At 43.4% G+C, this 19,455-nt stretch overlaps 1 protein-coding gene across 1 annotated transcript in view; it reads left to right on the forward strand.

Annotated features, from left to right (window-relative positions):
• The first annotated feature begins 467 nt into the window (after positions 1-467).
• Positions 468-19,455, forward strand: part of UGCG (UDP-glucose ceramide glucosyltransferase) — a 40,347-nt gene continuing 21,359 nt past the window's right edge. The window contains exon 1 of the mRNA XM_004747805.3: positions 468-956. Coding sequence (XP_004747862.1) covers positions 859-956 — 98 coding nt within the window. The 5' untranslated portion in view covers positions 468-858. The remainder of the gene's footprint in view (positions 957-19,455) is intronic.

Below are 19,455 nucleotides of genomic sequence, written 5' to 3' on the forward strand. Positions count from 1 at the left end.
AGAAGCGGCAGACACAGCTTTGGAAGCTGGATTTCGAGACAACTGGGGCGGCCGCCTAGAACTCCGTGTCTTTCTGCGGGGCGCCCGGAAACACTGGAGCCCGTCAGAGGGCAAGCGGCCTTCGGGCCGGACACAGGGTCACGTGCCGCCACCGCCGAGGGAGGCCAGCGCGGCGCCGCAGTGCTGGCCGCCCCGGGGCGCCGCCGCCCAACGCCGAGGGTGAGGCGCGGCCGGAGACTGGAGCCCGCGGGGAAAGCAGGCTCGCGTCCGGCAGAAGCCTCCCGGGGGCGCGCTCCCGACAGGGACGGTGACGCAGCGGGCGCGCGGGCGGCCGGGGTGGGCGGGGAGCCGCGGCGCGCACCGCCCTTTAGAGGGACGGGCGCCGCCGTTCCGGTGGGCGGAGGCGGGGCGGGGCGCGCCGGGGAGTCGGAGCGCTGGCCGCCGGTTTCGATTAGTGCGCGGAGCTGCGGCGGCGGAGCAGGGTGCGGAGTTGTGCGGCCCGGGGCCGGACGGCGAGGCGGCGGGGCGTTGGCATCGGGGGCGCAGGCGCGCAGGGTTCGGCCGGCGACCGCGAGGGTGTGGAGAGGCGAGCCAGAGCGCGGGCCGCGGCCGCTCTGACCACGGAGCCCGGCCACCGCAGCGCCCGCAGCCGCGATCGCGCCCAGGACCGAGCGCGAACGAGTGCGCGCGGGCGGGGCGCGCAGGCCCTGCCCGCCCCTTCCGTCCCCACCCCCCTCCGCCCCTTCCTTTCCCCACCTTCCTCTCCCCTCCTGCGCCCCCGCGCCGGGCGCCCACCCTGTCTTCCTGCGGGAGCGCGGTCCGCGGCGGCGGCCGGAGCGGGCCGGGCCGGGCCGGGGGATGGCGCTGCTGGACCTGGCCTTGGAGGGAATGGCCGTCTTCGGGTTCATCCTCTTCTTGGTGCTGTGGCTGATGCATTTCATGGCCATCATCTACACGTGAGTGAGGGGCTGCTGGAGGAGCCGTTGGCCCGGGGGCCAGGGCCAGGGCCACGGGGTGAGAGGGTGGGAAGGTGGGAAGCATTGCGCTTTGGAGAGGATTGGATTCGGGTGGGGGTGGAGAAAGCTAATGCTCATATGGTTCCCCCCATTCCCTTTCCCCTTAGACCAGCTGGGGCGGGGGTCCTTGAGGGGGAAAAGTGATGAGTGAGGGCAACGTTTTGCTGGGCTGCGGGAGACTGCACGGCCAGGGGGGAAGGAGACTGTGCTCTTTCTACGTGTCGGGCGGAAGGTTGCTTGCTTGGTTTCATTGTGTTGGGAATTCGTTTGATTTTTCATCTGGGCCAAGATGTATAGTATGTTGTTGCTGTTGCTGTTTTTTCGATCTGGACGACATTTCTATTATGATGATGATCGTTGCCACTCTACTGGGGGCTGCACACAGCTACCCGGAGACCTCCCTGTGGATTTTCTTCTTCCTGGAAGAGCGCTATGCTTTTAGATAAGGTGTGGAGCACCTGTCCAGCTTAAAAATGTCCACCAAACCTCCGGGCTGATGTTACAGCCTTGAGTAGTCAGGTCAGCTTGTACATTTCATTGTGGTTTTCTTTCCTTTCGTCCAATTCCTTATTTATAGTGTTGTTTAGATTTGTCCCCTCCTCACTCACACCCCTTTTTCGTTATTCAACAAATAACTCCTTGAGGCCTACTAGATGCCATTCACTGGGGACACAGTGGTGAGGAGGAGAGAATTCTTGGCCTCATAGAGCTTACATTCTAGAAGGGAGAGACAGATAATAAAAATTCGAAGAAGGTTATTTCATATCGTGCAAAAGTCTGTGAATAATATAAAACAGGGTGGTGGGATGAGTAATGACAGAGGGTATGTAGCTGGTTTGACATTTCAGTTTTTTAAATGTTTTTAAAATAAAATCTGTTTTTCTGAAGAAATGGAAGAATCGCATAGAGCACTTTTTTGATGTGGACTCACTGGCATTTTAGCCTGAAAAAGAAAAAAAAATGACTATACGTAGTAATCTTTATCACCAACTAGAAGAGGGTATGTGTTAGTAGAGGAAATGGAAGGACGTTTAAGAAATTTGTTGCTTTACCCCCCTTTCTTACTACAGAAAAAATATGCTTTTTCTTCTGGAAATTCTGCATTTTGCTAGTATGGAGTGGCATTTCCTGGTATTAGAGAAACATGCTACATTGTAGAAGACATACCAATTTGGATATTGCTGATACTAGTTTTTATAGTTTGTGAGCTGTTGTCGCTGGACACTTTGTGGAGTTCTTTTTTAATGTATGAGTTCTTAAAAATCAATTTTGTTACTTTTTTCCAATCATAAAAATTTTTAAAAAATGCTTAATATGTAAAGAATTTAGACAATACAGAGGGGAATAAAGAAGAAAGTTAAACACACACATCAAAACTCCATTACCTTGTTAATCTTTTGTGACTGCTCTTCCGTGTGTGTGTGTGTGTGTGTGTGTGTGTGTGTGTATGTGTGTGCGCGCGCACACCTGTAGAGAGAGTGAGAGGGGAGGGAGAGAGAGGAAAGAGGAGTCGACATGATTATTGTTCTGTAGCTTGCTTTTAAAAATTAATCTATTTAGGAAATGCTTTTTGGGAAGCTCTTTTGTACAAGGCACTATTCTAGGTACTTGAAGTAAGGTTGCAGAACAAGACATCCAGGGTTTGCCCAACCTGTTCACATGGAGTTTCCATGTAAAGTGTTATGACCATTTTTTTCCATGTCAATAAATGTATGATCTCTGCATCATTTTAAATAGATGGTGACATTTTTGTTTACGAGGTACTAATATGTATTTGTTGTTATTAGTTGACATTTAGGTTGTCAATTCATAGAGATTACAAACAACACTAGAGTAGATTCATTTGTGTATATTTTGAGAGAGGATGTCCTTAGGTTATGTCCCTGAAAGAGGAATTACTGGGCCAGAAGCCTGTGCATTTTAAACTTTGATACATACTGCCCTGTAGAAAATTGTATCTGTTCATAGTCCTGGTAACAATGTATGATGGTACCCATTTCCCCTTACTAAAATATCAGGCTCTTCGCTGTTTCCTGTCTTTTATTTTCATTCCTTTAATTACTGGTTCCATTGAATGTTTTCCATATATTGACATGCTAGTTACATTTAGTTGTAAATTATATACTCATAATCCTTTGTGCTGCAATCCATTGCCCCATTAGTCTTGATATGAAGATTGTTTTTCTGTGATAGGTTGCAGGTTTTTTCCCCTAGCTTTTTTTTTTTTTGGTCTTTCAACTATGTTCATATATTTAACATGGAGAAAAATATGTGTGCCTGTGTTTTGGGTTTGCAGGGCTTTTAAAAAAATGTTTCTGATTTGTGTAATTTTATATGTATTTCTCCAATTATTATATAGTTAACATGTTTTTCTTTAGTAATCTAAATTTTCTTTGTTTTGTATTGTTTTTACATTTTATCATGTGATGTACTCATTTTACTTCATGGTATGATGAGAGCCAGACCCTTAATTTTAGGTTCACCTAAATATTTAGCACTTGTCCTCGAATCACTTAGTGGATTATTATTTGATTGTTCCATGGTTTTGAAATACTGTTTTTATTATAGACTAAATTCTTCTGTATACTTACATATATGTCTCAAGGCTCCCAGTGCTGTTTCATTGATCTGTTCCTGTACTAGTATCCACTGTTTTAATTAACGAAATTTATAACCTTACTTCTGGTGAGGCAAACCTCCCATTCTTTTCCAAACTTTATTGGCTTTTACACATTTTTACATTTTTACTTACACATTTTTACTTAAAGGTGTAGTTTAAATTTTTTTTCAAGACCCTAAGTAATTTTGTTTTTTAAGTGCAATTTTTGAATCGGAATTGTTAAATTTACAGCTCAATTTGGGAAAATTGGACTTCCTTCAACATAGGACTATGATATATCCCTTCCTCAATTATATATACATAATGATAAAGTCATACTTATTTAATTAAAATGAACGCTAGCGATGTAGCGTGATATTCCAAGTAACCTGTGCTGTTAGACTGAGACAACTCCATAGTTGTTATATTTATTTTGTGCCTAGTGATGCACAGCAGAGTTTTCTTTAAATATTTTTTTGTTTGAGAATAGTGCAAATACCTAGGTTAGTTAAAATACTATAGAGAGGCTTTGTATTTATTTTCCAATACCTCATGTAGTTACCTTTGTGACCGATAGTAACAGGATCCTGAAAATAGAGGAAGAAAATGCAATTAGTTTATAAGAGCTTATGATGAACAGCTAATTAAAGGAATCTTGTGAACACCTTTCTGAAATGGGTAATTCAACATAGAGCAAATAGTCAGCAGCTTAATTTATGTATAAATTAAATCCTGATCTCTCTCCCACCACCCACCATTTTTGGATAAGTTCCTTTCTTTTGGTACCACCTTCAAAATTACTTAGGTGTTTGGTCTGATTACTTTCTTAATGAAATAAAAATACATCCCAGTTTAATGAGTTATTTTTGGCAGAGGAGTATGGTTTGTGGCCCACCCCGCAAAATGTCTTTAGTGAAATTGCAAACTAGTTAGCTTAACATTTTGATGAGGAAAGCTAAAGAACACTGGAAACAATATTTTGGTTAAAACAGTGTGCTGACATTCTGTATTTTATTGAAAAATAAATTTTCTAAACACATGTTCCTTGTCTCTCAAATCTTTTTTGAAATAAGGTAAAGTGTACATAAAATAAGCAAATATTGAAACTCTCCTACTTTGCACTTGTAACTGGTGGAGATAGAACCTATTTCAAAAACTTATATTGCACCATTATCTGGTTGTCACGTTAAAGAGATGAATCACGGACCCCTAACTGTTAAAAGCTATTAAGTCATGGAAATATTATAGTAGATGGCTAAGGAAAGCTAAAAACTTTAAAAAATGAATTGATTAATAAAGTTAAATACAGTGTTTAATGGTATCTAGTTAATTTAGATTCAATGTTCTATTGAATTGTGTCCCCTTAGAAAGAGACTTAGCTAAGTATTGGCCTGTGTTAAAAAATGGAGTTCAGGGGCACCTGGCTGGCTCAGTTGGTAGAGCATGCAACTCTTGATGTCAGAGTTGAGAATTTGAGCCCTATATTGAGTGTACAGATTACTAAAAAAAAAGAAACTTAAAAAAAAAAAAGGAGCTCAATATGATTAATGCAATAAATAGTTCTTGCTCAAGTTACTCAGATTTTACAAATGTCTCACAATTCCTGTAAGCCTGCAGTTTAAAAAAATAAAAAATGAGGGGTGCCCCGGTGGCTCAGTTGGTTAAGCCTCTGCCTTTGGTTCAGGTTATGATCCTAGGACTTCTGGGATCAAGCCTTGCTTGGGGCTCCTTCTCCACAGGAAGCCTGTTTCTCCCTCTCTGTCTGCCTGTCATTTTGCCTCCTTGTCCTCTCTGTCTTTGTTGTATAAGTAAAATCTTTTAAAAAATTTAAAAAATTGAGATAATTTATAAGCTAGAAAACCCTCTTTTCTTTTTTAAAAAAGATTTTATTTATTTGAGAAATGCGACCATGAGTGGCAGGGGTAGGGCAGAGGGAGAGAAAGAAGCAAACTTCTTGCTGATCAGGGAGCCCGATGTGGGGTTCCATCCCATTACCCTGAAATCATGACCTGAGCCAAAATCAGGAGTGGGTTGCCCAGTCCACTGAGGCAGCCTTCCTTTCCCATTTTCATACTGAACTGATGCTTAGTCATTTTGTAATATATTCTAGATGACAGACTTTTGTGGGATTACTGCCTCTAGCATTCAAGATAATAGTGAGATTAGAGCCTAAAATTCAGGGCTCTTATTCCCAAGATTTTTTTTGTCCCCTAAAAATAACTAATGATTCTAACCTCAGGCAGAATTGGTTAAGTGATCTTTGAGTTTTTTCCTTTTTGAGAGCTAGTGTGGTTTGATAGCTTGGGAGCAGCAGTGAAGCCCTACAGAAGTCTGGAACCAGTAATTTTCTTCTCTTTTTAGCCCTTGGGAGCCATATTGCTTCATGATAAGAGTATCTGAGCGAGGCACCTTGCCTTTTTCCCTCCATCTCCCTATTTTTTCTTTTCTCCCTCTCTTTCCATTTCTCCTTCTCATTGGATTATAGTATTTTGTCCTGTTTGTAAAGTTCTAATGTTCAGTGCTAGGTTTTATCTTTTTAAGTGACAGGAGGTGCCAGGCTTCTTGTGAGGAAATACTTCTTGTATCTGTAAATATTAACTGCCCTCTAGTAGAGCAGAGGTCTTTCCCTGGAGTTTCCTTTCAAGTTCATACTACCTTTTCAAACCTTCTTAGCACAGCAGCTTTTATATTTGCTGCCTAGCTTTTTAGTGGAATTTAAATGCTTATTGTATCAGATGTCTGTGAACATCCTATCAGAAACGAATTGTTTTTAATGTAAATTTTAGCATTTCAAATGTTATTTTTAGATAGCTTGATCTTTGCCTTAAATTCAGTAATGCATTGGTGTTCTGAGCGGTAGTGGAACCTGAGTTGAGAGTTTCTTTTCTAGGTTCAGTTCTGAGGATGCTTTTGGACTTTGGTCACGTGTTGCTCTGTCAGGGTCATTGCTGCCAGGACAACTTCCGGGAGAATGAATGAAGCGATAGAGCCCCCCCGCCCTTTTAAAATTATTTTATAAACATATAATGTATTATTAGCCCCAGGGGTACAGGTCTGTGAATCACCAGGTTTACACACTTCACAGCACACACCCTCCCCAATGTCCATTACCCCCCCCACCCCGCGGTCCACCCTCAGTTTGATTTGTGACATTAAGAGCCTCTTATGGTTTGTCTCCTTCCCGATCCCATCTTGTTTCATTTTTTCTTTTCCTACCCCTCAGACCCCCCACGTTGCATCTCCACTTCCTCATATCAGGGAGATCATATGATAGTTGTCTTTCTACAATTGACTTACTTCGCTAAGCATAATATCCTCTAGGTCCATCCACGTTGGCGCTAGAACCCCTTTAACCTGAGCCTGGGAAGATACCAAATTTAGACGATAGTGTGATTGCTTTAAAAAGCAAAATGACAGTTGTAATTCAGTGATTAATATTCTGTGATGGTTTGTTAACTCCATCATCCCACCCTTTTCCTACATCAGGAGGGCAGTACCCTTTATCTCTACTCTAGATAAGTGAAACTGTCTCTGTTCACTGGTATCTTTACCCACAGCCATGCTCGGTTTCTACTTTATTTTTCTTAAGCCTTATCCTCCTGGAGCACTGATACTAGACCATGTGCTTAAAATTTTACCATGGTTCCCCCACTGCCTTCAGGTTAACATTCAGGCTCCTTAACAAGAGACGTGCATAGTTCTTTGAGAACTGAGCCCTTGTACCTAGGTCTTCAGCTATGTGTGTGTGTGTGTTTTTTTTTTTTTTTTAAGATTTTATTTATTTATTTGACAGAGAGAGATCACAAGTAGGCAGAGAGGCTGGCAGAGAGAGGGGGAAGCAGGCTTCCTGCTGAGCTGAGAGCCCAGTGCTGGACTCCATCCCAGGATCCTGAGATCATGACCTGAGCCAAAGGCAGAGGCTTAACCCACTGAGCCACACAGGTGCCCCAATTCTTCAGCAATATTGAATTACTGAAATTCCCCTGTATATGCTGTGTGTTTTCTTTAGAATTCTTTTTCCATCCTTTCCTCCCCCCCCCCCTTTTTTGGTTTAACTTCTCATTCAAGTTTACACTTTAGCTTTTTTTTTTTTTTTTAATTTAAAAAAAAAATTTTTTTTTTTTTTACAGAGTTCAAAGGCAGGCAGAAAGAGAGAGAGAGAGAGAGGGAAGGAGGAGGAAACAGGCTCCCTGCTGAGCAGAGAGCCTGATTCGGGGCTCCATCCCTGAGACCCTGGGATCATGACCTAAGCCGAAGGCAGGGGCTTTAACCCACTGAGCCACCCAGGCGCCCTTAGGCTTTAGCTTTTTACTGTGTTAAGTGGCTCTTCCTCCTCCTCCTCTTTTTCTTCTTCTTTTTTGAGATTTTATTTATCAGAGACTGATAGGGGAAGTGAGGGCAAGCAGGGTGAGCAGCAGGCAGAGGGAGAGGGAGAAGCAGACTCCCTGCTGAGCAGGGCGCCTGATGTGGGACACCATTCCAGGACCCCCGGATCATGACTGGAGCCAAAGGCAATACTCAACCGACTGAGCCACTCAGGTGTCCCAGGCACCTCTTTTTATATTTTAGTGCTTTGAATTTATGCATCTAAATTGTAAATGTGTGCTCAGTTGTCTCTTTTTCCCAATTAGATTGTAAGCTCTTGAGGGTAGGGGCAGCGTCTTATTTACTGTTCTATGTCCAGTGTGTATTAGGCACTCAGTTACTGCTGGTTGAATGAATGAACTCTGAATTTTTTCCAGTAGTAATGATGGATTTTTCAGTGTCATTAGTTTAGTGTCATTTGGTCCTTGTGATCTGAGGTAGGTGGTCAGATTTGGGGATATTTTCAGTAGTGATGGGCTTCAGTGAAATTTATTGGATCAAATGGAATCTTTATTTCACTATTTCTAATGAATAGCAAGTTAAAATAGGAAACAGGGTTCTGTTAATGTTTACTTAGAAATCTGAATCCCTCCCCCTCCCCAGGGTTTTCCTATGGGAATGCCTGTCTGGTGATAAATAATCTTTACACTAAGATCTGACTTTGAGAGGGTGCAGAACCCAGTGCCCTCCTCAGTTGGTGTGCAGATCATACGTGTCCCCGCTTTTCCTCCATTCACAGAATTTATTTTATATACAGAATAATTTAAACATCACATTCTGCTTTAGGGAATTTTTTAGAAGAGCATTGGGATAGTCCCATTAGTTTCCTTTTATTTGAAAAGAGTGTAAGCATATGGTATGTTTGAGGGTCTCCTATGTTTCTGAGCACTGTGTACAGGGACCATAGCTTCTGCTAGGTGCCTGGCTTGCTTAGTTACTATTAGTGAAGCTCTGTGCTCTTATCTATTTCTCCTACACTAGGGCAGCTCTTTTGTCCCCAAAGAATTAGTGAGTTGGGGGGCACCTGGGTGGCTCAGTGGTTAAAACCTCTGCCTTCGGCTCAGGTCATGATCCCAGGATCCTGGGATCAAACCCTGCATTGGGCTCTCTGGTGAACGGTAAGCCTGCTTCCCCACCTCTCTCTCTGCCTGCCTCTCTGCCTACTTGTGATCTCTGTCTTTAAAATAAATAAATAAAATCTTAAAAAAAAAAAAAGAATTAGTGATTGGAGTGTTTTGGGTAAAAATTAATAAAGATCTGTGACTTGTTTTCAATGGTAATAGAATCTTTTGTATTCTGTGTTATGTAAGTCTATGGTCCAGTGGAAATAGTTTGTGTTTTCCTGTAACACTCACTCACTGTTGGTTGTGATGTGTTCCGTGGGGAAGCTTGTGTCTGCCGAGTTCAGGTTGTACCAGAAGGTGTGCTTTGTGTTGCTGAAGAATCCCATTTTGATGCAGTGCTGTTGTTGAAAAGATCCGTGCATTACGGAAGTAGCATGAGTCATGACACATACTCATCATAAACACACGGTAACAGTCTTGCAGGGCACAGTCACAAGTAACAACAACAGAAGCCTTTAATCATGGGAAATCGCAGGCAAGGACTCTGAAGTAGGGGACCTGCTGATACAGCAGTCAGCCTCATTTCACATATTCGCAAGCTTGGAGCAGAGAAGATTAATTCTGAGAATCAGATAAAGTGGTTCATGGGAGCCACCCAGCAGAACTGTAAAAAAAAGCACGGTCTGGGGCTGGTAAGCAAGGTGAACTTTGCTATCAAGGAATCCACGTTTTCCTTGGAAGCCTTGCAGGAGGATCTTGGGCTGCCTCTCCCGGAGGTGTCTCTTTGCTGTAGATGCTGCTGCCCGCCCACGGAAAGGGCACAGCCTGCCCACCCTCCCGGGACTTTCCCTTCACACCAGGCGTGCCTCCTGAATGAAATTAGGAGAGGAGCCGGCAAAATAAATCATTTGAAGTGGTACGCCCTATCAAATGAAAAACTTGAGAGGAACAGGGAGGGGGAACTACAAGCTTAGAAGGATGAAACAATAAGCCATAGAAAGAGTAACAATTTTAGAGACTGAGCTCTTAGGAAATAAAAATCACCCAAGATAAAAGAAGGCCATTCCAGCAGCTCAGAAGTTTTGAAAACCCTAGTGCCAAGAGGCGATTAGATCTCATCAAGCTAAAGCTGCTATAAAATCCAGCAGAACCTCCCAAATATTTGAATATTTCTTAACAGGCGCTTTGAGTTCTTTGAAGTGTTCCCTGAATAGATGTCCTTCTAGCTCACAGTGGAAAGCAGGGCCCTGAAGGCCTCTCTCTTTTTTGCGATTCATCCCTCACGACCTTTCGGACTTCACTTACTCTGAGGAAGCACCCCAGCTCCCGTCACCCTACTGGCAGGGACACCCCTGCAGGTGCCCGTGCCTGCTGTCAGCACCACCCCCCCCCCCATGGTGATGGGTCTTAATTACAGGAAAGTGAGTTTTGTGACAGAGTGACTACCTTCTGATTGAGACTTTAATTCAGAAATCATTCCTCGGGAGTGACATACAGAACTTTTCCTGTGCTTTCTGTCTCCCTAGCATTGCTCAGTCACATTTCAGGATCATTTTAATCTTTAAAAATGAAACAAATCAAAAACATTGACTGGATGTAGAGGAGGTGCATTCCTTTTATATCCAGTGTGTTCCTGAAAATTTGATCCAGTCAAATTTCTGAAAACCAAATGGACATAGGTGTTAGGGGAGATTCTGTTTCATAAAGAACTAAGATTATTATCAAAGTCCCAAATTCATGGTTCTGCTGGGCCCGAGGCCTGGGACATGCTACCATTGGATTGAGGGCTTTCCAGGTGCTAGGGGTGGTGTGGAGGGGCCTCTGCCTGACCTGGACTAGCAGGAGAAGGGTGCCTTGTAGCGTTTGCTCTGGGTACCGCCCTGGGCATGGTGATTTTATGGTCAACAAAACACTGTCATCTGGAATCCCTCAGAACGTCTCCGTCCTAGAAGGCAGTGTGCTCGGATTACATAGTAACTGGGAGTTACTCTGCTCATTGTGTCTGGCCTTCTCTCCACTCTGTGGCAAGCTCTCCCTCTCGCAGAGCCAAGGGAAGGGTTCTTGTAGCACTAGAATCCCACATTTTCAGTGAGGCTCTGAGGGTAGAGGAATTCAGAGAAGCCAGGACTGTGCAGCACCTCTGCCCAGTGGAGAACGTTTCCAGTGGTTTGAAAGGAGAGCTCAGGCCACTCTTCAGTGGCTCATTGGTGATATTTATGTTCCTCTCTGTTGTACTTCTTTTGTCTCTGTGCTTTTGGATCATATGTAGAACTTTAAATTGGTTCCTAAATACTGGGCACAATTTTAACTTATAATACAATTTTAGCCTAAATGCTGCATATAATTTAAACTTTGCGTTAAATCTGTCTTACGCCCTCTTTCTACTTTGCTTTAACCATGATTTGGGACTTTTGATGATTCTCCTTTCCCCTTTTATCTTTCTTAATACACAAGGATTGTTTTATGTTTTAACCCCTCCACCCCCACCCAGAGAGCTTGGCTGGCTCAGTCATTAAGCATCCAACTTGATTTTAGCTCATGAGGTCATGATCTCAGGGTCACAAGACGAGTGCTACGCGGAGCCTGCTTAAGAGTGTCTCTCTCGGGGCGCCTGGGTGGCTCAGTGGGTTAAGCCTCTGCTTTCTGCTCAGGTCATGATCTCAGAGTCATGGGATCGAGCCCTGCATAGAGCTCTCTGCTCAGAAGGGAACTGCTTCCTCCTCTCTCTCTGCCTGCCTCTCTGCCTACTTGTGATCTCGCTGTCAAATAAATAAATAAAATCTTAAAAAAAAAAAAGTGTGTCTCTCTCCACCTGCCCTATACCCCTCAAGTGTTCATGCTCTCTCGCTTGCTCTCAAAGGAAAAAAAAACCAACAGACACCAACATGGGGGCACCTGGCTGACTCAGTCCAAGGAGTCTGACAGTCTTGATCTTGGGGTTGTGAGTTTGATCCCCATGTTGGGTATAGAGTTGAATTAAAAACAAAATCTTTAAAAAATAAAAGTATATTTAAAAACCGCAACATAATGGCTTAATATTTAAATATCTATGAAAGAATCTTTAAATATATATATGAGTTTCCAGTTCTTCAATTCTGGTGAATAGGCCTCTTCAATGTTTGACAATTCTAAATCTCTTACTAGAACTATGGTAACTCAGAGAAGTGAACTATGGTAACTCAGAGAAGTGAGAGATGTCCTTGAAATTAGCAGTTTTAAGAAAAATTGGCAGTACTAGCTATCATTGAATGCTTACTGTGGGGCTCAGTCTCCTCTATTTCTCACTACTAATTGTCCACACTTAAAAAAAAAAAGAGATATGGGGCGCCTGGGTGGCTCAGTGGGTTAAGCCGCTGCCTTCGGCTCAGGTCATGATCTCAGAGTCCTGGGATCGAGTCCCGCATCGGGCTCTCTGCTCAGCAGAGAGCCTGCTTCCCTCTCTCTCTCTGCCTGCCTCTCCATCTACTTGTGATTTCTCTCTGTCAAATTAATAAATAAAATCTTAAAAAAAAATGAGATAAAGAAGTATTTTACCAAGGATACTCAGTTACTTTGCTATGAAACTGGCATAAAAATCCAGGCGATCCGCTCCAGCCGGGGCTCTGAAACCAGCGTGCTGCTCTGTATGGCCAGTGATAACCTAAAAATAACCCGGGAAGTAATCCACAAGGATAGAGTATCTACGTGGGACTTTGCTTTGAGGTTCTGATAACTGGCGACACCGAAAGTTCTGTGGAGGGACCCCCTACTCCTTTTCTGTAGCTTTTCCCATTCTCAGGCCACTTGAACTGCTTCACCGCGGCCTTGTTCTGCGCCGTCCTGGAACGGCTGATCTTCCTTCGCTTCCAGCCCTTCTTGCGTCCTTCTCTTGTCACAGTTACCTAGTCTTCCCAAGTCCATGGTCTCAGCTCGGCCTTCCCTTTGGAGTCCCCAGGGGGAGGCCTTTAAAAAAAAAAAAATACTGCTTACCTTAGCCCTAGACATTCTGATTTAACGGTCTGAGCAGCAGGCTTTTTTTTTTTTTTTTTTTTTTTTAAATAAAGCCTCAGGTGATTTTCTTGTGCAGTCAAGGCTGATAACAACTGCCCTAGGCTGTCTGCCCACAGTTGTGGCCTCCACCTGTTATCTCTTGGTGTTGTTGGATTCTCCCTCTTGCCAGAACTCCAGAGTTCATCACTCCATCAGCTTGCCCCTCGCCTTCCCTCCTGTCAGTCTGCCTTGTTATCCTGAGCCCATCTTACAATTTATAGCTTTTCAACTTTCAAAATCCCGCAGAGGGCAAGCACACAGCCCCATGGGTTAGTTCTGTGACACATTCATGGTCTCAGATCTCTGCCGAGCCTTCAGCGCTGTCTGGCAGTGCTTTCTTTCTTTAGCTCCTGTCACCCATTACTGGCAGAACCTCCTCGAACTCCTCACCCTTCTACCTCAGTCTTGTCAGATTTTCCTAACTCCTGCTCCACACCATGGGTCCCCGCGTGCCATGAATTATTTTAAATGCTCTCTCTTTACCTTTGGCTGGCTTGTTCCCCTTACTCTGTGTGCTCAGGTATTAAAGAAGAAAATTATTTTTCCAAAATTAAACTGAAAAACCTTTCTCCATCTAGTTCCTTTGGCCAGAGTAACTTACTCAGATCAGATGTCAGGAGAAACTGTTACCACATTGCACTTCTCATTCATTTGCTTCTCAGCCTGTTTTCATTGACCTGCCCCTGCCCACGGTGCTCCAAGGGCCCCAAGTCCACCCAGTGGGGAGAATTCCAGTTCTTGTCTTGACCTCTCAGCTGCATTCACTGTTGCTCTTCCTTGAACACTTTTTTTTTTTTAAAGATTTTATTTATTTATTTGACAGAGAGAGAGTGATCACAAGTAGACAGAGAGGCAGGCAGAGAGAAAGGGGAAAGCAGGCTCCCTGCTGAGCAGAGGACCCCTCCCCGCCCCAATGCAGGGCTCCATCCCAGGACCCTGAGATCATGACCTGCCAAAGGCAGAGGCTGAACCCACTGAGCCACCCAGGTGCCCCCCTCTTGAACACTTTCAAAAAGAGAAACAGCTTAGCCAAATAAAGCCTTCTTTACTAAGTCCTTTTTTCCTGCCTTTCTGCTTCTTGGGTTACTCACTTACAGTCCCCTTCGTGCATGACCGGCCCTCTCTCTGTTCCGTTGATCTGTGGCTAACTGCTGATGGCACACTTTGCCCACAAGAGCTCATGTATTTAACAAACTCTGGAGGGCTCCATATTTTTGTCTCTGAACTATCCTTAACTTCTGAGCTCTGTATATGCTTATTTACTCTTATTTAGTAGGTGTTTTTTTTTCTTAATTGAGATACATGTACTGTTCATTATTATTTTGCTGGAGCCTGGAGAATTTGTAGTCTGCTGTAATGTGGCTCACTGCTGGCCTGCATCAGAATCATTTGGGATAATAACTGATACTGGCTTGTGAAAATACAGATTCTGAACTTCTGCAACTGGTCCATTAAACCGGCTTTTACTGTGAGGTATTATATATGTAAATTTTGAAAAACACTCAACTCCTGGCCTGGAAATCGTTTCTAGGCAGTAAGCCTGGGCCGTTGGAGAGCTTACTTCATTTGTTTTCCATGTCGCAGGAGACCGGATCCTCCTTCACCGTATATCCGGTTATCTTAGAAAACCATTGTTTTCCAGGGGCGCCTGGGTGGCTCAGTGGGTTAAGCCTCTGCCTTCGGCTCAGGTCATGATCTCAAGAGCCCTGAGATCGAGCCCCACACTGGGCTCTCTGCTCTGCATGGGGCCTGCTTCCTCCGCTCTCTCTGCCTGCCTCTCTGCCTACTTGTGATCTCTGTCAAATAAAAAATCTTAAAAAAAAAACAAACCAAACCATTGTTTCCCATGTTTTGTCTGGTTTTTAAAAAATTGCTTCAGGTGGGCAAGCAAATCCAGTCCCTATTTCTTCATCTTGTCCAAAATTTTAAGTCCAGGGGTGGGGTGGGGTTTAGGCCAGGGTTTTTGATACTTGTGTAAAGACAGAGACAAGGCTGCAGACTGTGTGTATTAGCCCCAAATTGGAAATAACCCAAACGCCCATCAACGGAAGGTAACTAAATAAAGTGTGGTGTATTAATACAAGGAATACATGCTGTAATAAGAATGAAAGAACTAGGGGCACCTGAGTGAGACAGTCGGTTGAGCGTCGGACTCTTGATTTGGGTTCAAGTCATGATCTTGGGGTCATAAGCTCGAGCCCTGTGTCAGGCCCCATGCTCTGCAAAGTTGGCTTGAGGTTCTTTATCCCTCTCCCGTGCCCACACTCCCGCTTGAAAATAAATAAATATTTTTTAGAAAGTGAATCAACTGTAACTAAATGTAACAGCAAAGTTGAGTCTCACAAACATTGAAGTCAAAGAAACCAGACACAAATGAGTACATCCTGTGGGATTCCATTTAGATAAAATTTTAATGCTGGTAGAATTAGTGTGTTGGAAGTCAGGATAGTGGTTACCCTTGAGGAGGAGGGTAGTTAGTTGGGGACATGCCAAGGGCTTCTGGGGTTCTGGTAACAATTCTGCTTCTTGATTTGGAGCCACTGGTTACATGTGTGTTTCACTCTGAGGAGATTCATTGTGCTGTATACTTACATGTGGTCTTTGCTGTATGTGTGTTACCCATCAATAAAAAATACTGTCCTCCACCTTCTAAAAGAAGGACAGGCCCACAGCCAAATACATGATTTGGAGGAAGAACTGGATTCCTAGTGTAGAACCTGAAGGATCCTGACAGAAAGCAAGTCACCTGCTTTAGGCAAGTGGTGGCAATGGGCACCCATGATAAAGCCGTGGCCGGCATGTGGATGCATGTGTTAGGCTCAAGTTCAGTTCTGAGTGATCTAGAACTCCTGCCCTGAGATACCAAAGTTAACACTGGTTTGAAACCAGTAGCCCTTGTAGATCCTGTCAGAGCCACCCCACTTGGAGGACTCCACCACTCGGGCCACTTGTTGAGACTCTGGGCAGACAAGCTGTTGATCATATTTTGAAAAATACTGATTGGTTTACAAAACACTGGCTATGGGCAAGGCACCCACCAGCATTATTTCTCCAGGTGGCAAGCCAAGTTAATATATTTCTTGCTTTAGAACATAGCTTGATTGACTATAACAGTTTTATATGGGGAAGAGCTTCTGTACATGTGCGACTCCCCCATGCGACCGCAGCCCCCAGACAGTCAGGAATTCCCCTGTTCATCGCCGTTCTCACCAGTGCACAGGATAATGGGTGGGGTACATTTGGGGTTCAGAAGTGATTGTTCAGGAGGGGGAATTGCTGAGTAGTCGTGGAACACCACTGTGTGGTAAGCACAGTGCCGAGTGACTGTGTGTGTGACTTAATGGATATTTTACTGTTTCTGATAAACTAATGTGTAACAAGGGGCTTTCTCAGTTGTGTTACGTAAATCGAAAGAGTATTCTCCAAAGTAGGAGTCCTGTATCCTAGAGTATACGCCATGAGATGACTCCTTGAGGTATGAAATACTGGGGGGTGGGAGAGGAGAGATATGGGAGAAACACAAATAGGAATTTTTTTTTAAAGGTCCCATAATACAGTCTGGGTTATCGTTATTTTGAGTAGAAATTTCATATACAGTATTAACCAGTTCTCTTCATCATAAACTTGGAGACAGCTTCATTGCTGTTGGGTGAGTCAGAATGTGTCTGATAAAACATTGCATTCTTGATATGAAAAGATCTCCAAAGGATAGAAGGTATATCTGTATTAGCATTTAAAGTAAAATGTCTTAATAAAGAAGAAGGGAAAGGGGAAATGGAATCCATTCTAGACTGTTTAACACTGTTTAAGTTATCCTTGTTGTTTTTAATCTGAAGACTTGCCAAATTCAGTGGGTTAGTAGGCTGGGTTTCTCTGTGTTGGTCATGAACTCGTGCATGTTTTGATGAATTTAATAGCACGTAATGATCATGCAGTGGGAAGAGATGAAAAATTCCTGGGATTTCAGGCCTTTTTATTTTATCCTCCATGTCGCACACTGTTCCATGATTTCAGTGTCTTTGCGTCCCATTCACTTTGTGCCTTCAGGATGTGGCCCATCCTGAATAATTTCTTTGAATCTAGATTCCAGTTCTCCAGTTCTCTTTTGAACTGTCTATGCATTCTTCTGTCCTGTCTGTCTATTGAGTCTCTAGTGTCAGTGATTATAATTTTTATTTCTCTTGGGTTTTGTTCAAGCAGCGCAGGTAGTTTGCCTTATGGGTTCCAAACCCATGTGGTTGGGTGTTCTCTTGGAAGACTTTTTCCTTTTATTCCACTTTATTCAGGAGTGAATCCAAGAAGGCAACATCCCCATCTTCCTACTGTGGGCCAGCATTTTTCTACTTTGCCTTTCAGAGATTCCGTATTTCCATAAGGTGGACAGAACAGAGTTCCCTCATTCTTGCCTTCATCTCTGAAACATCACGGACCAACAGATGGCCCTGGGCCAAACAGCCAGCTCTCCCTCACTCAGAGATTTCTCCTCATTTCCAACCTGGGAGGTTCCTTTATTTTCCTAACAGTTCTGTTACATATTTTAAAATGTGTTTTTAATGCATCTATATTAAACATTATAAATATTATGTAAGAATTTGTATGTGTGTGTTGACTTGTATATGCAGTTTTTTTTTTTTATTTTTTTTTTTTTAAGTTTCTGGAAAGATGAGTAAGAAACTAATAATGCTGAGCCTGGGGGGCAGGGGTGAAAGGGAGACTTCTTTCATGTGACTGTCATAATATCGTCAGTGATTTGAACCATGTGAATATTACTGTCAATCAATTAAATATATAAACTTTTTTTTCTCCAGCAGTCTATATGTTCTGTATTGGATAGGTTTCTCCAAATATCTCCAGTCTGCCATTTTGTTAGGTATGGAATAGTGGTCATTTTTGTGGTTATATAAATTTTTATTTATTTTATTATTTTTAAAATTTTTAAAAATTTTTATTTGTTTACTTAAAAAAGATTTTTATTTATTTATTTGATAGAGAGAGAGATCACAAGTAGGCATAGAAGCAGGGGGAGGAGGGAAGCAGGCCTCCTGCGGAGCAGAGAGCCCCACATAGGGCTTGATCCCAGGACCCTGGGATCATGACCTGAGCTGAAGGCAGAGGCTTAAATCACTGAGCCACCCAGTTGCCCCTATTTTATTGTTTTTTTAAGAGAGAGAACGCATGCGAGAGTGGCAGCATTGGGGAGCAGGAAGAGAGAGAATCTGAAGCAGGCTCCATCTCACACTCAATCTTATAACCTGAGATCATGACCTGAGCCAAAATCAAGAGTTGGATGCTTAGCCAACTGAGCTGGTTAGGCACCCCTTATTTTATCTTTTTAGAGAGAGAAAGAGAGTACATGCATGTGTGTGGGGTTGAGGGAGGGAGGGAGAGAATCCTAAGCAGGCTCCATATTCAGCACAGGCTCAATCCCATGACCCTGAGATCTCATGACCTCTGAGCTGAAATCAAGATTCGGACGCTTAACCAACAGAGCCACCCAGGTGCCCCAGTGGTTATATAAATTTTAGATCGTGGTTTTTACCTCTGTCCAGCCTCTCGATGAACTTGCTAGATGAATATTTTCCAAACTATCTATGGCAGAGGATCAGCTCTTTAAAATTTTTCCAGTCTGGCACGGACTGATACTTCGGTAAACTACAATAAAAATAAATACTGATCACATGCTTGGGTGGCATGTAAATGTCAGATTGCTGTAAATGTTTCTAAACGCTTTCTTTCCATTTCTTCTCATGGCAGACCAGTAAAACAACTTGCGTACTAACTGCACTGTGGAGCACTACTGGAAATGGCGTCCCATTATTTTCCAGCTTTTGGGGGCTGTAGCTTGATACGGATACCATCTTGTTCTTTAAAAAAAATCTCTTACTGTTTTATTTATTTATTTTTTTAAAGATTTTATTTATTTATTTGACAGACAGAGATCACAAGTAGGAGAGAAGCAGGCAGAGAAAGAGGAGGAAGCGGGCTCCCTGCTCAGCAGGGAGCCCGATGCGGGGCTCGATCCCAGGACCCTGGGATCATGACCCGAGCCAAAGGCAAAGGCTTTAACCCACTGAGCCACCCAGGCGCCCCTCTCTTACTGTTTTAAATGTTTTCCATTGTAGGTAACCCGTTTTCTTTCTGTGAAATGTCCTGTGGCCTTATCTGAAACATCAGATGTTCTCTGTGGCACATCCCTGCCCTTCAATTAGCTGAGCATGAACACATGGCTCACTGCTCTGCCTGACGTCAGTGGTGTACTTTTCAGAAGTCATTCATGGATTAATAGTGTATTTCATCAAATCAGAGATGCATTGATGCTGGCGTTTTCTTGATCTTCTAGAAGGTTTCGTTGGTTGGTTTTCATGCTACTAATTTAGGACTG

Source organism: Mustela putorius, unplaced genomic scaffold, assembly GCF_011764305.1.
Source record: "Mustela putorius furo isolate JIRA1106 unplaced genomic scaffold, ASM1176430v1.1 tig00000580_pilon_pilon_pilon, whole genome shotgun sequence".
Lineage (NCBI taxonomy): Eukaryota > Metazoa > Chordata > Mammalia > Carnivora > Mustelidae > Mustela > Mustela putorius.